The sequence below is a fragment of the Anolis sagrei genome, chromosome 4 (assembly GCF_037176765.1).
Source record: "Anolis sagrei isolate rAnoSag1 chromosome 4, rAnoSag1.mat, whole genome shotgun sequence".
NCBI lineage: Eukaryota > Metazoa > Chordata > Lepidosauria > Squamata > Dactyloidae > Anolis > Anolis sagrei.
The window spans coordinates 153,888,621-153,903,268 of record NC_090024.1 but is presented as its reverse complement, the minus strand read 5'-3'; the positions used below and the strand labels follow the sequence as shown (position 1 = coordinate 153,903,268).

The 14,648-nt window shown below is 48.6% G+C and overlaps 1 protein-coding gene across 1 annotated transcript in view; it reads left to right on the top strand.

Moving 5' to 3' along the window:
• Positions 1-1,045: 1,045 nt before the first annotated feature.
• LOC132773407 (calcium-activated chloride channel regulator 1-like) overlaps positions 1,046-14,648 on the top strand; it is a 50,423-nt gene continuing 36,820 nt past the window's right edge. The window contains exons 1-3 of the mRNA XM_067467782.1: positions 1,046-1,274; positions 7,003-7,143; positions 7,872-8,022. Of these exons, the coding sequence (XP_067323883.1) occupies positions 1,116-1,274; positions 7,003-7,143; positions 7,872-8,022 (451 nt within the window). The 5' untranslated portion in view covers positions 1,046-1,115. The remainder of the gene's footprint in view (positions 1,275-7,002; positions 7,144-7,871; positions 8,023-14,648) is intronic.

Here is a 14,648-nt window from a genome sequence, read left to right as displayed (position 1 = left end):
GTCCCCATCCACACAGTTGAATAAAATTCCACTTTATGTGCTTTGCATTGGATTATATGGCAAAGTGGACTCAGATATCCCAGTTCAAAGGTACTGTGGGACTTTCTGCCTTGATAGTCTGGGAGATATGGCTGTGTGGAAGGGCCCTGAAGTGGCTTCCACACAGCTGAATTAAATCCCACATTATCCGAACTGGAATATATGGCAGTGTGGACTCAGATATCCCAGTTCAAAGCAGATATTGTGGGATTTTCTGTCTTATGGCTGTGTGAAAGGGCACTATGGTGTCATGGCACACAGTTGGAAAAGCTTTGGTATGGACAAATGCTTGAAGTGCAGAATTAATGCAGTTTGATACCACTTGCACTGCCCTGGATCAATGCCATGGAATCGTGGGAGTTGTAGTTTTACCTTTTCTTTAACCTTTGCTAAAGGATGCTGATGCCTCACCAAACTCCCATAATTGCATACCATCAAGTTATGTCAGTTCAGATGGTATCAAACTGTGTTAATAATATACCCAGGGTATATATTCCTAGAAGTCTTTTGGGACTTTTTGTAGAAACTCTCAAGCTGGGGGAAACGAGGGCAGGCAGGACAGGGACCTCTCGCCCTTCCCATTGTGGCCCATCGTGAAGGCAGCAGGCTTAGGAGGGGCCTAGAGAGGCCTGCAAGGCCCAAGGCTCCCCACAGTCCTCCCAATAGGGCAAGCAGGGGCTGCTGAGGCTGCAAGGCCTACCCATGCCCCAATCCCCTCAGCAACATAGCGATTGGCGGCAAACCAGAGGAGAGATGGAGGATCTGCCTCATGGAGCAAGGAGACAAGGCCGGCCTTGACAAGCCTGCCTCAGGGCCGCTCCAAAGCACCCAAGGGAGGCGGAGGCCTTCTCTTCCTCTCCCTAAGAAGTATTCTTAAGGACTGGTGACAGGTTTATTTCTGACAGGAGCAAGCGCCTGGACGTTGTCGGCAGAACAAAGCCTGTCATAAAACACCGGTTAAACGTAACAGAGGGTTTCTTTTTGTATGTGTGTGTATGTGTTTACACAGCTGCATTGTTTACCCCTCTGTGCCACCATTTCTGCCCAAGACGAGATAGAGCCTGGCACAAGCGAAGATGGCGCAGAAAGAGTGGCACCTTTTCCTGGTGTTGCTGCTGCTGCTCCGTGGGGCGAAGGGGAGCCTTGTAAAGCTCAACAATGGTGGATATGAAGATGTCGTGATTGGCATTCACCCCAGCATTGCGGAAAACACCAAAATCATTAACAGCATAAAGGTAAGACCACTACATTTTGTTGATGTATTGAATTTGTAGCGGTGTAACCATTGTTGAGTTTAGCTAACTGAAACCACAAGGAGAAAAAGGTAATAAATATATTATTATTATTATTATTATTATTATTATTATTATTTTGGAGATTCACAAGATTCAGTGGCCATAGATGGGTGTTTTAGGTTGTTATTGTAAATCCTCTCATAGGCCCCTTCCATGCTGCCATATAATACAATTAACAAAGCAGATAATCTGGATTGTATGTGGCAGTGTAGAAGGGGCCCAAGTTGCAATAAGATGGTATTCCTTGCACTCTTTTGTCAGGTTAGAACTACACTGCCATATAATCCAGTATCTGATTCCGGATTATCTGATTTCAACTGGATTATATGAGATTTTTTGCATTTTTGCAAATTTTTGACCTGGAATATCTGCCATCATGTCACTCAGGCCTCCTCCACACATCTGAATAAAATCCCACATTGTCTGCTTTAAACTGGGTTATATGACAGTGTGGACTCCGATAACCCAGTTCAAAGCAGATATTGTGGGATTTTTTGCCTTGATATTCTGGGTTATAGGGCTGTGTGGAAGGGCCCCTAAAGGGGCTGCAACACAAAGTTGCAGTAAAATAATATTCTGTGCACACTTGTCAGCCAGCCATGTCCCCAGATAATTTATCATCTCAGATAACCAGATTATCTGTTTTGATTACATGACAGTGTAGACTCATATAATCCAAATGTGATAATTTGGATTATCTGCTTTAATAATCTGGATTATATGACAGCGTAGAAGGGGCCTGCTTTGAACTGGATTATATTAGTCATATAATCCAGTTCAAATCAGGCAATCTGGTTCTGGCAACTGGATTATATAGCAGTATAGATGGGGCCTCACCATCACCTAAAAGTATAAGTAGGATTTGCAACACTAGGCCGCCTTCTACATTGCAATATTGAAGTCGAGGAGAAATTTAAAAGGGTTTCACCCTGAAGGAGAGACCCTGTGGACCCACCAAAGAGGGCTCGCTACTTTGGTGAGCAAAAGAAAGGAGAAGCCGCAATTAAAAGATTTCCCTAAGTTCCCAAAAGAATCTCACCAAAGCTGAAGGAAGAGCTACCGAGTTGATTTTATTGCGATCCAGCTGGAAAGGATACAAAGCTGCAATAATTCGTCAAGCAAAGCATAAACATGTACACAAAATAAAGCCTTTTTAATACAGAAACAGAGCTGTCAGGTTTGAATTTCCCGCTCCCCTCCCCTCTGCTGGCTCGGCGATGATTGGCTGGCGCTCTACAGCTGGGAAGAGGCTAGGCCGCCTCTTGAGTGCCTTGGCCAATCGCTGAGCTTCTGCCGCCTTGGCTTCCCGCCCAATCAGAAGAGAGGGAGGCGGGACGGGAGGGAAACAATGAATTCTTGAGTGGATTCTGGAGATATGTAGTCTCCAAATGGCCGACGAGTCCTCAGGGGGCCTTCTAGCCAGCCAGCCTGCCTATTGTCTCTGATTCATGGCAATCAACGTTGAAGTCTGGCAAGCCTGCCAGAATCCGGATTTTCCTGGTGCCGAGATATGGGAACAATGAGGCAGTCTTGGCTGAAGTTTCAGTGGAGGAGGGTTTGAATGGGCAAACAGATCAGGACAAAGTGTGGCTTTCCGAAAGCCCTTTTGTCCTGTTGAGATATCATCAGTGCCAAGTGGGCACCATCCGCTGGGGGGGCTGACTCCGAGCCCCAGGGTGGCTTCGCATTGTATTGTTCATGCAAATAAGTTGTTTGATAAGGTTCTTTTCGACAGAGGATTTCATTCTTTGCAGGGTCACAGAGAGTGGCTTCTTATATTTTATACATTTTTTAATAAAGGGAATAGGTCAGAAGGGTCAGACAAAGGTCAGATACACAGGGAGAAATATAGAAGTCATGGTGCAGAAAAATATACCCACTTATCCCTCCCACCTGAGTTCCATAGTGAAATTGATAAGAGCCTTGATCATGGCTCTATATAAGTCCATAGTTCATAATATTTATGTGAAAGTCCATAGATGAAAATATGTCCATAAGGGGAAAGAGAGTCCTTGATGTGGGGCAAAAGAGTTCAAAAGATCATAAGAAGTGGCTTGGCAATTCCACTGAGCCAGGATATGGAGCTCGGCATCACTGGGGCTGAAGCTTGTCCTTTGGTCCTTGGAGAACTATAATCCCTTTGAAGGACTGGAGCGAGAGTAGCAGATCCACTTCCCGAAGGTCTCATGGGGTGACCACATCAAGTTCCCTGGATCCTGGGGCTCCAAAAGGATGAGGAAGTGATGGCGGGAGCAGCGCAGCAGCAGGAAGGCCAGTTTAACAATCAGCTGTTTCTCTTTAAATATATTCTTTAAAATAAAAGGGTTATTCCCAGAGCGCAGGAGCCAAAAATGCAAAAAGTGAGATAGCAGTTAGTGTTAGAATTAGGCTAAGAAAAATATGGCACTAAAATGGAGTCTTTTGTTAACTCATGGATACGGGGGCCCGAGGGGTTTCCGTATCCGCGGTTTAAAGATATGCAGTTTCGGCCTCCCTGGGATGCCTAGAAGCATCCCAGGTGAGTTGGCGGCTGCCCGCGGCCCGAAAAAGGATAAGTTCATATGGAGCTCGGCATCACTGGGGCTGAAGCTTGTCCTTTGGTCCTTGGAGAACTATAATCCCTTTGAAGGACTGGAGCGAGAGTAGCAGATCCACTTCCCGAAGGTCTCATGGGGTGACCACATCAAGTTCCCTGGATCCTGGGGATTTTGTTGGATTCATTTCAATTGGTGAAACCTGAGGATGTGGACAAGATACTTGGAGGAATGAGGGCAACCACATGCATCCTAGACCCTTGCCCATCCTGGCTTCTAAAGGAGGCCAGAGGGGGATTGGCCGAGTGGGTGAAGGTGGTGGTTAATGCCTCCCTTCGGGAAGGCAAAATTCCAGCCAGCTTAAAACAAGCTGTGATAAAACCGCTGTTGAAAAAACCATCACTGGATCCCACTCAATTCGTTAACTATCGGCCTGTTTCCAATCTTCCCTTTTTGGGCAAAGTCCTGGAGCGTGTGGTGGCCTCACAACTCCAGGTATTCTTGGTAGACACTGATTATCTAGATCCGGCACAGTCTGGTTTCAGGCCGGGACATGGTACCGAGACAGCCTTGGTCGCCTTAGTGGATGATCTGCGCAGGGAGCTAGACAGGGGGAGTGTGTCCCTGTTAGTTCTGCTGGACCTCTCAGCGGCCTTCGATACCGTCAACCATGGTATCCTTCTGAGACGCCTCGCGGGAATGGGCCTTGGTGGCACTGTTCTGCAGTGGCTCAGGTCCTTCCTAGAGGATCGTACTCAGAAGGTGTTGCTGGGGGACAACTGCTCTACCTCACAACCATTGTCTTGTGGGGTCCTGCAGGGCTCAATATTGTCCCCCATGTTATTTAACATCTACATGAAGCCGTTGGGAGAGATCATCCGGAGTTTCGGGGTGCGGTGTTATCTGTACGCAGATGACGTCCAACTCTGTCACTCCTTCCCACCTACTACTAAGGAGGCTGTTCAGGTCCTGAACCGCTGCTTGGCTGCTGTGTCGGACTGGATGAGGGCTAACAAATTGAAACTGAATCCAGATAAGACAGAGGCACTCCTGGTCAGTCGAAAGGCCGAACAGGGTATAGGGTTACAGCCTGTGTTAGACGGGGTTACACTCCCCCTGAAGACGCAGGTTCGCAGCTTGGGTGTGATCCTGGACTCTTCGCTAAGCTTGGAACCCCAAATTTCGGCCGTGTCCAGGGGAGCATTTGCACAACTCAAACTTGTGCGCCAGTTGCGCCCGTACCTTGGGAAGTCTGACTTGGCCACGGTAGTCCACGCTCTGGTTACATCCCGGATTGATTACTGCAACGCGCTCTACGTGGGGTTGCCCTTGAAGACTGCCCGGAAGCTTCAGATGGTCCAGCGCTCGGCGGCCAGGTTGCTAACGGGAGCGGCACTCAGGGAGCATACCACTCCTCTGCTGAACCAGCTCCACTGGCTGCCAATCCGCTACCGGGCACAATTCAAGGTGCTGGCTTTAGCCTATAAAGCCCTAAATGGTTCTGGCCCTGCTTACCTCTCCGAACGCATCTCCACCTATGAACCGACCAGAACATTAAGATCGTCTGGGGAGGCCCTGCTCTCGATCCCGCCTGCGTCACAGGCGCGCTTGGCGGGGACTAGAGACAGGGCCTTCTCAGTGGTGGCCCCTCAGCTATGGAATGCCCTACTGGCAGACATCAGACAGGCACCTTCGCTGCTGATGTTTCAGAGAATGGTTAAGACCTGGCTTTATGAACAAGCGTTTGGTTAAGCAGTGCAACCAATCATAGGAAGACGGTAAATGGAACATAGGAATGGCACAAGGATTATGAGAACGGATCTGATTTCAACTGAGGCGTTATGTTATGTCTGTTTTGTTGATCTGTCTTGTTGATTGTTAACTGTTGTGGATTGATGCTGTTGATCCTGTTTGTTGCATTATTATGTTTTAATTGCACTGACACTGTTTGATAATTGTACCATGTAAACCGCATTGAGTCGCCTGTTAAGGGCTGAAAAATGCGGTATAGAAATAAAGCAAATAAATAAATAAATAAATAAATAAATTCATGCATTAGATACTTTTGAGTCAAGAAATAGACACAACATATCACTATGGAGAGGTGAAGATTACAATCCAATTAGTCTTTATTACGGGTTTTGTTACAATGTTTGGGCTGAGGAGAAAAGCAATAGGAGAAGCTCAAGGTTGCAGAGAGTCTTTGGTTGAGGCTGCTGCTGGGGCACATTTCATCAGAGTTGGCCCATCAGGGCATCAAGGAACTGTGGAACTCCCTGCAGCTGGTCAGATCAGCCGGAAAGCAGGGGCCTCAGGTGGATTCGACATCAATATAATCCAGATTATCAAAGCAGATAATCCACATTATCACATTTGAATTGGATTATATGAAACTACACTGCTATATAATCCAGTATCTGATTTCAAGTGGAATATATGCTCCTGGTGGTGAACTTGCTGATTGAAAGGTTAGCGGAGAGAGGGAATACATTCCATCTGGATTACTATAACACTCTCTACTTGGGGCTGCCTTTTAGAAGTGCTGGGAACTCCCCTGTTACAGCAATGCCACTGGCTGCCAGTCTGTTTCTGGGTACATTCAAAGCGCTGGTTATGACCTTTAAAACCCTAGATAGTTCAGGTCCATGCTATTTCGCTGACCGCATCCCCTTGTAGGAACTTGCCCGGGCACTGAAATGTTCAGCAAAGACCCTTATCTCAGTCCCACCTCCAGCTCAAGCTCGGTTGGTGGGAACAAGAGAGAGGACCTTTTGGGTCCCTGCCCCACGACTCTGCAGCTCCTTGTGCTGGGAAGCCAGAATGGCACCATCCCTGTTGTCCTTCCGGCAGCAGGCTAAAACCTTTCTATTCAGATAGGCTTTTAGAGATGGAGGTGTTTAGTCAGGGGATACTGTGATATTTAACTTTCAATATGTTTTGATGGATTTGTTTGTGTTTAATTCTGTTTTCATGGTTGCATATTTGTATATTTTAAATTGTATACTAATGCTTTTGTATCAAGCCGCTTTGAGTCCTCTTTGGATAAATAAAGCAGGTTATAAATCAATATAATAATAATAATAATAATAATAATAATAATAATAATAATGTTTTCTCCCATTTGTTCTTGTTAGGATATGTTTAAAGAGGCTTCTTCTTATCTCTATCGTGCTTCACAACAGAGGTTTTATTTCAGGACTGTAAAAATTGTAATACCTTCAACATGGGCATCAAAACCTGAATACAAAAGGGTATCCAGAGAATCCTATGAGAATGTAAGTGGGAAGCATCCTTTCAAATCTAAATGCAATGTTTGCCCCCTTTTCTTAGTTCCTATATTGAACGAAAGGCGGTGTAAAAATAAAGTATTATGGATATAATTATAATGTTTTGTATGCTGTAACTTTCTTTACAGTAGTTATTGAGAGAATTGGGGTTGTGCACAGTATAATGTTCTTATGGTTGTGATAACAGTTTTAAAGAAGGATTCGTCAGATCAATTAATAAAGTATCAATAATAGGTATCTTTGAAGCCATAACAACCAAAGATAAGTTCTAGTTTTACATAGGGGCCATATGCGTCGCCTCTGGGCTGAGAGGGGCGGTATATAAATATAGGAAGTAAATAAATAAATAAATAAGAGACTGTCTTATTTACACTTTTACCCTGGTTTTTTAAAGGCTTGTCTTATGTTCAAGCACTATGTCCTTATTTGGATATAAGATGATTACATTGAGAATTCTAAACAAATCTTCATAGCCGCTGATACACTGCCATATAAAATCCAGATTATCTGCTTTGATCTGAATTATATGGAAGTTTAGATTCTTATAACTCACTTTGAAGCAGATAAACTGGATTATCTAGATCGATAATCTGGATTATATGACAGTGTAGAAGGGGGCATAATTATAATTGTCTTCTTCCTTCTCTTCTTTGGCTTCTGCTACTTGTACATCTACTTTGATGGTGCTCTCTAAAACAGGTCCTATTTCATTTTAGGCAGATATTATCGTGGCAGAACCTTTCCGGAAATTTGTAGATGATCCTTACACTTTGCAGTATGGAGGGTGTGGCATAAAGGGACGCTACATTCATTTCACCTCTGACTTCTTGATACAGGGCTATTTTCTCGGCGTCTATGGGTCACGAGGTAATATCTCTTACTTCAAACTCATAGTCAAGGTTTTAAAAAAATCACAGAATTTGGAAAGCCATGAAAACATAATTTCATTTTGCATTCATTCATTTCTCTAAAGGATACTAAATGTAGTAAGGATTAGCAATTTTCCATATTTGAGTCGTCAGTACATGTTCAAGCTGCAAAAAAATCTTCCTCAAACATAGTGAATTAGTCTTGTTTGCCAGCATACCTTGTCATATGTCTTCAAACCAGGTAAAAGACAACGATTGAGTTGAACCTATTGTTACACACATGAGGTGCTATCTCACACTTTTGACTAGGAATCCTTCTACACAGCTCTATATCCCAGAATATCAATGCAGAAAATCCCACAATATCTCCTTTGAGCTGGGTTATCTGAGTCAACACTCAGATAATGTAGGATTTTCTGCCTTGATATTCTGGGATTTAGAGCAATAAAGTACTACACTTTTGCGGATTTATTTTTTAGTTTTATTTTACTTCATGGCCTACATGGCTACCCCTGAATATGTTGTTGATGTGTGTTTTAAAAATAGTGTGTTGTAGTTTTCAAAGTTAGTGTTTGTGTGCTTAGAAATGTGATGCTATGAAATGTAATGTGCCGAGTTTGTAATTCCTGTGTGGAAAGGGTTAACTGTATCATGAAGGAGGAACGGCATTCCTAGAGAGTTGTAATTCTTAGTGTGAAGAGCTATGTACGCTGTGCAGCGTCTAGCGTCGAGTGTCTAGCGTCGAGATTGTCTAGTACATCATACGTCATTACGTCACTGTGGAATGTAAGGAGGTGCCTAAATTGTAGATAACAACGTATTGAAGAAGAACCATGTAGCTGCCGCGAGAGATGGAAGCAAGCCTTTGTTCTGCTTAGCTTTTAGTGTAAATATTTTTTGTGTTTAATAAATTAGCTTTTAGACAAGAAGAAGTGTTCCAGTGCCTTGCTGTACTGAGATCATTACTATGACAATTGGTTATGGGCCCAGCATGCTTCCACTGCGCGGAAACTGTGTTGAATCTATGCCAAAGCTGTGTGCTTAACTTGTGTTGAAGCTGCTGTGATTGATGGCGAGTGGGGAGATAAGGTGCCAGAAGTAACTAGACCAGTTCTGGGATGCTGCAAGAAGTGTGTGACTGCTGTGTGCCTTGCTTTTGAGTAAGTAATTGGCCTGGCTGTGTTGTATCTCAGGCTAAGATTCACCTTGCTATCTCTTTTTTTTTTTCCAAGATGGCGCGGGAGCAGCACCTCCTTTGTCTGCTCCCAAAGGGGATTTAAAATCTTCCCCTCGACCCCCCCGTTGGATCCCTCCCCGCCACACCGAGCCCTCTTCAGGGACTTGGGGAGACCCAGGGAGGCTTTCAATAAGGGGACCAGCAGCGACGGCTTGAATCTCGCTGCCTCCATTGCGGCGCGGGCGCGAGTCCTTACGTCCAGCCGGCATCTTGGAGGAGGGGAGAGAAGCGAGGCCCCTCCATCGGGCCTGCTGGGACCCGCCGCCTTCGAGCGCCCCTCTCCCGCTGCCTTGGGGGAGGGGAGACAGGTAAGGCCCCCTCCATCGGGCCTCCTGGGCCCCGCCGCCGCCGAGCGCCCCCCTCACGCTGCCTTTGGGGAGGGGAGAGAAGGAAGGCCCCCTCCATCGGGCCTCCTGGGCCCCGCCGCCGGCGAGCGCCCCCTTCCCGCTGCCTTTGGGGAGGGGAGAGAAGGAAGGCCCCCTCCATCGGGCCTCCTGGGCCCCGCCGCCGCCGAGCGCCCCCTTCCCGCTGCCTTTGGGGAGGGGAGAGAAGGAAGGCCCCCTCCATCGGGCCTCCTGGGCCCCGCCGCCGCCGAGCGCCCCCCTCCCGCTGCCTTTGGGGAGGGGAGAGAAGGAAGGCCCCCTCCATCGGGCCCCTGGGCCCCACCGCCGCCGAGCGCCCCCTCCCGTTGCCTTTGGGGAGGGGAGAGAAGGAAGGCCCCCTCCATCGGGCCTCCTGGGCCCCGCCGCCGCCGAGCGCCCCCCTCCCGCTGCCTTGGGAAGGGGAGAGAAGCAAGGCCCCTTTCATCGGGCCTGCTGGGCCCCACCGCCGCCGAGCGCCCTCCCCGCTGCCTTTGGGGAGGGGTGAGAAGCAAGGCCCCTTCCATCGGGCCTGCTGGGCCCCATCACCGCCGAGCGCCCCCCTCCCGCTGCCTTGGGGAGTGGTGAGAAGCAAGGCCCCCTCCATCGGGCCTCCTGGGCCCCACCGCTGCCGAGCGCCTCCTCCTGCTGCCTTGGGAAGGGGAGAGAAGCAATGCTGTTTTGAGCATTTTCCACCGGAGGGAACTGCTGTTGTCGCCATCTGACCCTTTTCCTGTTTGGTTTATTTTATCTTTATTTTATTTTTTCTTCCTACTTTCTCTTTTGCTAGTTAATTTTAGTATTTTGTTATAGCATAGCTTGGCTGTATGTTTTATGTTACATGTTGTATGTTCTGACTGCTGAGAGTGTGTTAGGAGGTATATAGGATTGATTGATGAGGATAGGATTGCGGGGGTGGGTTTGGCGAAGAGACCCAGGAGAGCGCATGAGACTGCTTGTGACAAGAAGCATCCATATAGGAAGGTGTGGTTGGTAGCTGAGTGTGTTTAGACTAGTGGTTGTGATAAAAAGAGTCGCATAGGAAGTGTGGATGATTGTTGGGTGTGTTTAGTCTAGTGAGTGAGAGTGCAGGTGTAGTGTTGGTTGGTTGAGTGAATTATGGGAAAGAGAGAAGTGTGTGGGCTCTTGGAGTGCCTGGGAGTGGCTGACTGTCCCGGAAGTTGAATGTGAATGTAAGCTGGTGGGAGTGTTCAGATACGAGTGTTGTGTGAGCTACCTTTTAGACATAGGAATGGGTGAAGCAGAACCTCATGCGAAGAATGATCTTTTGCACTTTTATGACCTCCTGAGGGAATCGTTTAATCATGTGTTGTTACAACTCAGGTTTTTAAACGAGAAAATGGACCACCTCCTTAGAGGTTTTGCCTCTTTCTCAGGAATCCCAGTGCAATCATATACCCCAAAGACTGATAACTCTTTGTGTGCAGATCTGGCTAAGGACTTGTGCCAAAATGAGGAGAAAGGCATGTCGGATCTTGGGGATCTGGGGGCTGAACGAGGAATGAATGATGAGTTGACTGAGGGAAGGGGAGAATCTTTGGGCAGTCATAGGATTGAGAACATCGTGGAGTGGCAGCGGTCTGTGATGGCCACTCAGAGGACGATCAACAATACAACAACAGATCTTTTGGTTCAGCCAACCGCAGCCTGCACTCAGGATCATCATCTACAAACTGACATGTTCGCGGTGGACATTGCTGACCAAATGGTAAACAGAGGCAGATGGACCTCTAAGAGGGCAGTTTGTAACTCCTTGGCCCAAATCCTGGGTAAAAGACCACAGGATATAAGACTAGAAGCCATAGTGTGGTTATGGAGGGACTACCAATCATCTGACCGTTCCTCCCATCTTCAAATAACACCAGAAGACAATTCATGGCTCGGAGAGCTCATGGCAAAGCGCTCTGTCTTAAAGAAATGGGGCATTACCATTAGGAGGGTAGTTGTGGACCCTCAGATACGCCCCTTATTTGCCTCCGGAGTTCCTTCTCGCCATACTCCATCAGGTCCCCGTACATCCACAACTAGCTCACCGATTAGGGCCCCCCTTCCTGGTTCGTATAATTTTGAGACTCCATCTGCCCCGGTCGCCCCCACTCAACCAGCTACACTCCTTCGCTCGAGAACACTCCCCTTATTCAGTCCACTCAGCTCCCTTGATGTTTCATTATCTACCTCATCATCAGAAACATCTCTACCTAACGTCCAAGGGAGATTATTCCCCAGCCCGACCTCTTCCTCTGAGAGCTGACTAGTTACAGATCCCGGCCATGTGGGGGGGGGGGGAGGGTTCCGGATGAAGGGGGTGCCATTCAAGTCGTGTGGGGGAGGAGAATAGCGGGTCACCGATATCCCAGGGAGAAGCGTAACAGAGTCCTTGCGACCCTGGAGAAGGTAGGTAGTGGTAGGCTCCTTGGCAGTTCCCCTGATCTTAAGGTCCTGCTGATTAATGCCAGATCCGTTAATGGTAAGACTGCGGCCATCCAGGACTTGATCCTGGATGAGAGGGCGGATCTGGCATGCATCATCGAGACCTGGCTGGACGATCTGGGGGGAGTAAATCTCTCTCAGCTGTGCCCACCAGGTTTCGGAGTGCATCAGCAGGCCAGACAAGGGGGGCGGGGAGGAGGGGTTGCAGTAGTCTTTCGGCAATCCATCGCCGTGATCAGATGCGCTGTTCCGCAGGCTTCTGGGTTCGAGTGTGTCCACTTGAAAGTGGGGAGCCGTGACAGTGTTGGGTTCCTGCTGGTGTACCGCCCACCCCGCGACCCAGCAGCCTCCCTGTCTGAGCTAGTGGAGGTGGTCTCCAATTCGGCCTTGGTTTCCCAGCGCCTTGTGGTGTTGGGAGATTTTAACATCCACGCTGAGACCACCCTATCTGGCGCAGCTCAGGACTTTATGGCCACCATGACGGCCATAGGACTGTCACAAATAATATCCGGTCCCACTCATCAAGCTGGACATACTCTTGACCTGGTTTACGTGGTGGACAACGAAATGATTAGAGTGGAAGATCAAAACATCCTTCCGGTGTCATGGTCTGATCATTATCTGATCACTTTTAGACTTGCTGCGACTCTTAACCTCCGCAGGGGTGGAGGACAGATTAAAATGGTCCGCCCCAGGAGACTGATGGATCCGGACGGATTCCTGAGGAATCTTGGGGTTCTTCCTGCCTTGGAGCCTGGCGATCCTATCGACGCCTTGGTAACTCTCTATAACGGGGAGATGTCCAGGGCGCTAGATATGATCGCACCCGAACGCCCCATCTCGTTGCGTCGTGACAGGCCATCTCCCTGGTTCATCGGGGAGCTGACTGTGATGAAGCATACGAGAAGGGGGCTAGAGCGCAAATGGAGGAAATCTCGGAACGTCTCTGATCGAGCACGGGCTAAAGTCTCTCTTAAGACATACTCCGTGGCTATACGGGCGGCCAGGAAATCATTCACGACCACCCGTATAGCGTCTGCAGCAAACAGATCATCGGAGCTGTTTCGGGTCGTGGGGGAACTCCTCCACCCACCTGTGGTGGAGGAGCTCACTGATGACCCAGCAGCTCGGTGTCGCGATTTCGCACACCATTTTGCAGATAAAGTCGCTCAGATACGTCTCGAGCTCGACTCCACTTCCATCGCAGTGCCAGAGGAGGTGACGGAGGCACCTGCTTGTCCATCCTTGTGGGATTCCTTTAGGCTTGTTCTTCCTGAAACTGTAGAGGAGGTTCTTGGGGCTATGAGGGCGACCACCTCACCTCTAGACCCATGCCCATCTTGGCTCATTAAATCAGCCAGGGAGGGGTTGGTTGATTGGTTTGTGTTGATTATCAACGCATCGTTGGAGCAAGGGATTTTTCCATCTAACCTGAAACAGGCTGTGGTTCGTCCACTTCTCAAAAAAGCTTCCCTTGACTCCAAGGTGCTGAGTAATTACAGACCAATCTCCAACCTCCCTTTTCTGGGTAAGGTGCTGGAGCGGGTGGTCGCCTCCCAGCTCCAGAGCTTTTTAGACGATACCAACTACCTAGATCAGTCACAGTCTGGTTTCAGGCCTGGTCATGGCACCGAGACAGCCTTGGTCGCCTTGGTGGATGACCTCCGCAGAGAGCTGGACAGGGGGAGTGTGACTCTGCTGGTTCTCTTGGACATCTCAGCGGCTTTCGATACCATCGATCATGGTATCCTTCTGGGTCGTCTCTCTGGGATGGGCCTTGGGGGCACGGTTTTGTCGTGGCTCCGGTCCTTCCTGGAGGGACGCACCCAGATGGTGAAGCTGGGAGACGCCTGCTCGGACCCCTGGCCTTTGACCTGTGGGGTCCCGCAAGGCTCTATCTTGTCGCCCATGCTCTTCAACATCTACATGAAACCGCTGGGAGAGGTCATCCGGAGTTTTGGAGTTGGGTGCCATCTTTATGCGGATGCCACCCAACTCTACTACTCCTTTCCACTTAATTCCAAGGAGGCTTCTCGGGTGCTGGACGAGTGCCTGGCCGCTGTGTCGATCTGGATGAGGAAGAACAGGCTGAAGATCAATCCCGACAAGACAGAGGTCCTCCTGGTCGATTGTAAACCGGATCGGGGTATAGGGTGGCAACCTGTGTTGGACGGGGTTACACTCCCCCTGAAGCCACAGGTCCGCAGTTTGGGTGTCCTCTTGGATTCTTCGCTTACACTTGAGGCTCAGGTGTCAGCGGTATCCGGGAGGGCCTTTGCACAACTGAGACTTGTGCGCCAGCTGCGACCGTACCTCGTGAAGGCAGATCTGGCCGGGGTGGTCCACGCCTTGGTCACCTCTAGAATGGATTACTGCAATGCGCTCTACGTGGGGCTGCCCTTGAAGACGGCTCGGAAACTTCAATTGGTCCAGCGGGCAGCAGCCAGGATGTTAACCGGGGCCCACTATCAAGAGAGGTCTACCCCTCTGTTTAAGGAGCTCCACTGGCTGCCATTTATTTTCCGAGCCCAATTCAAGGTGCAGGTGCTCACCTACAAAGCCCTGAACGGTTTGGGA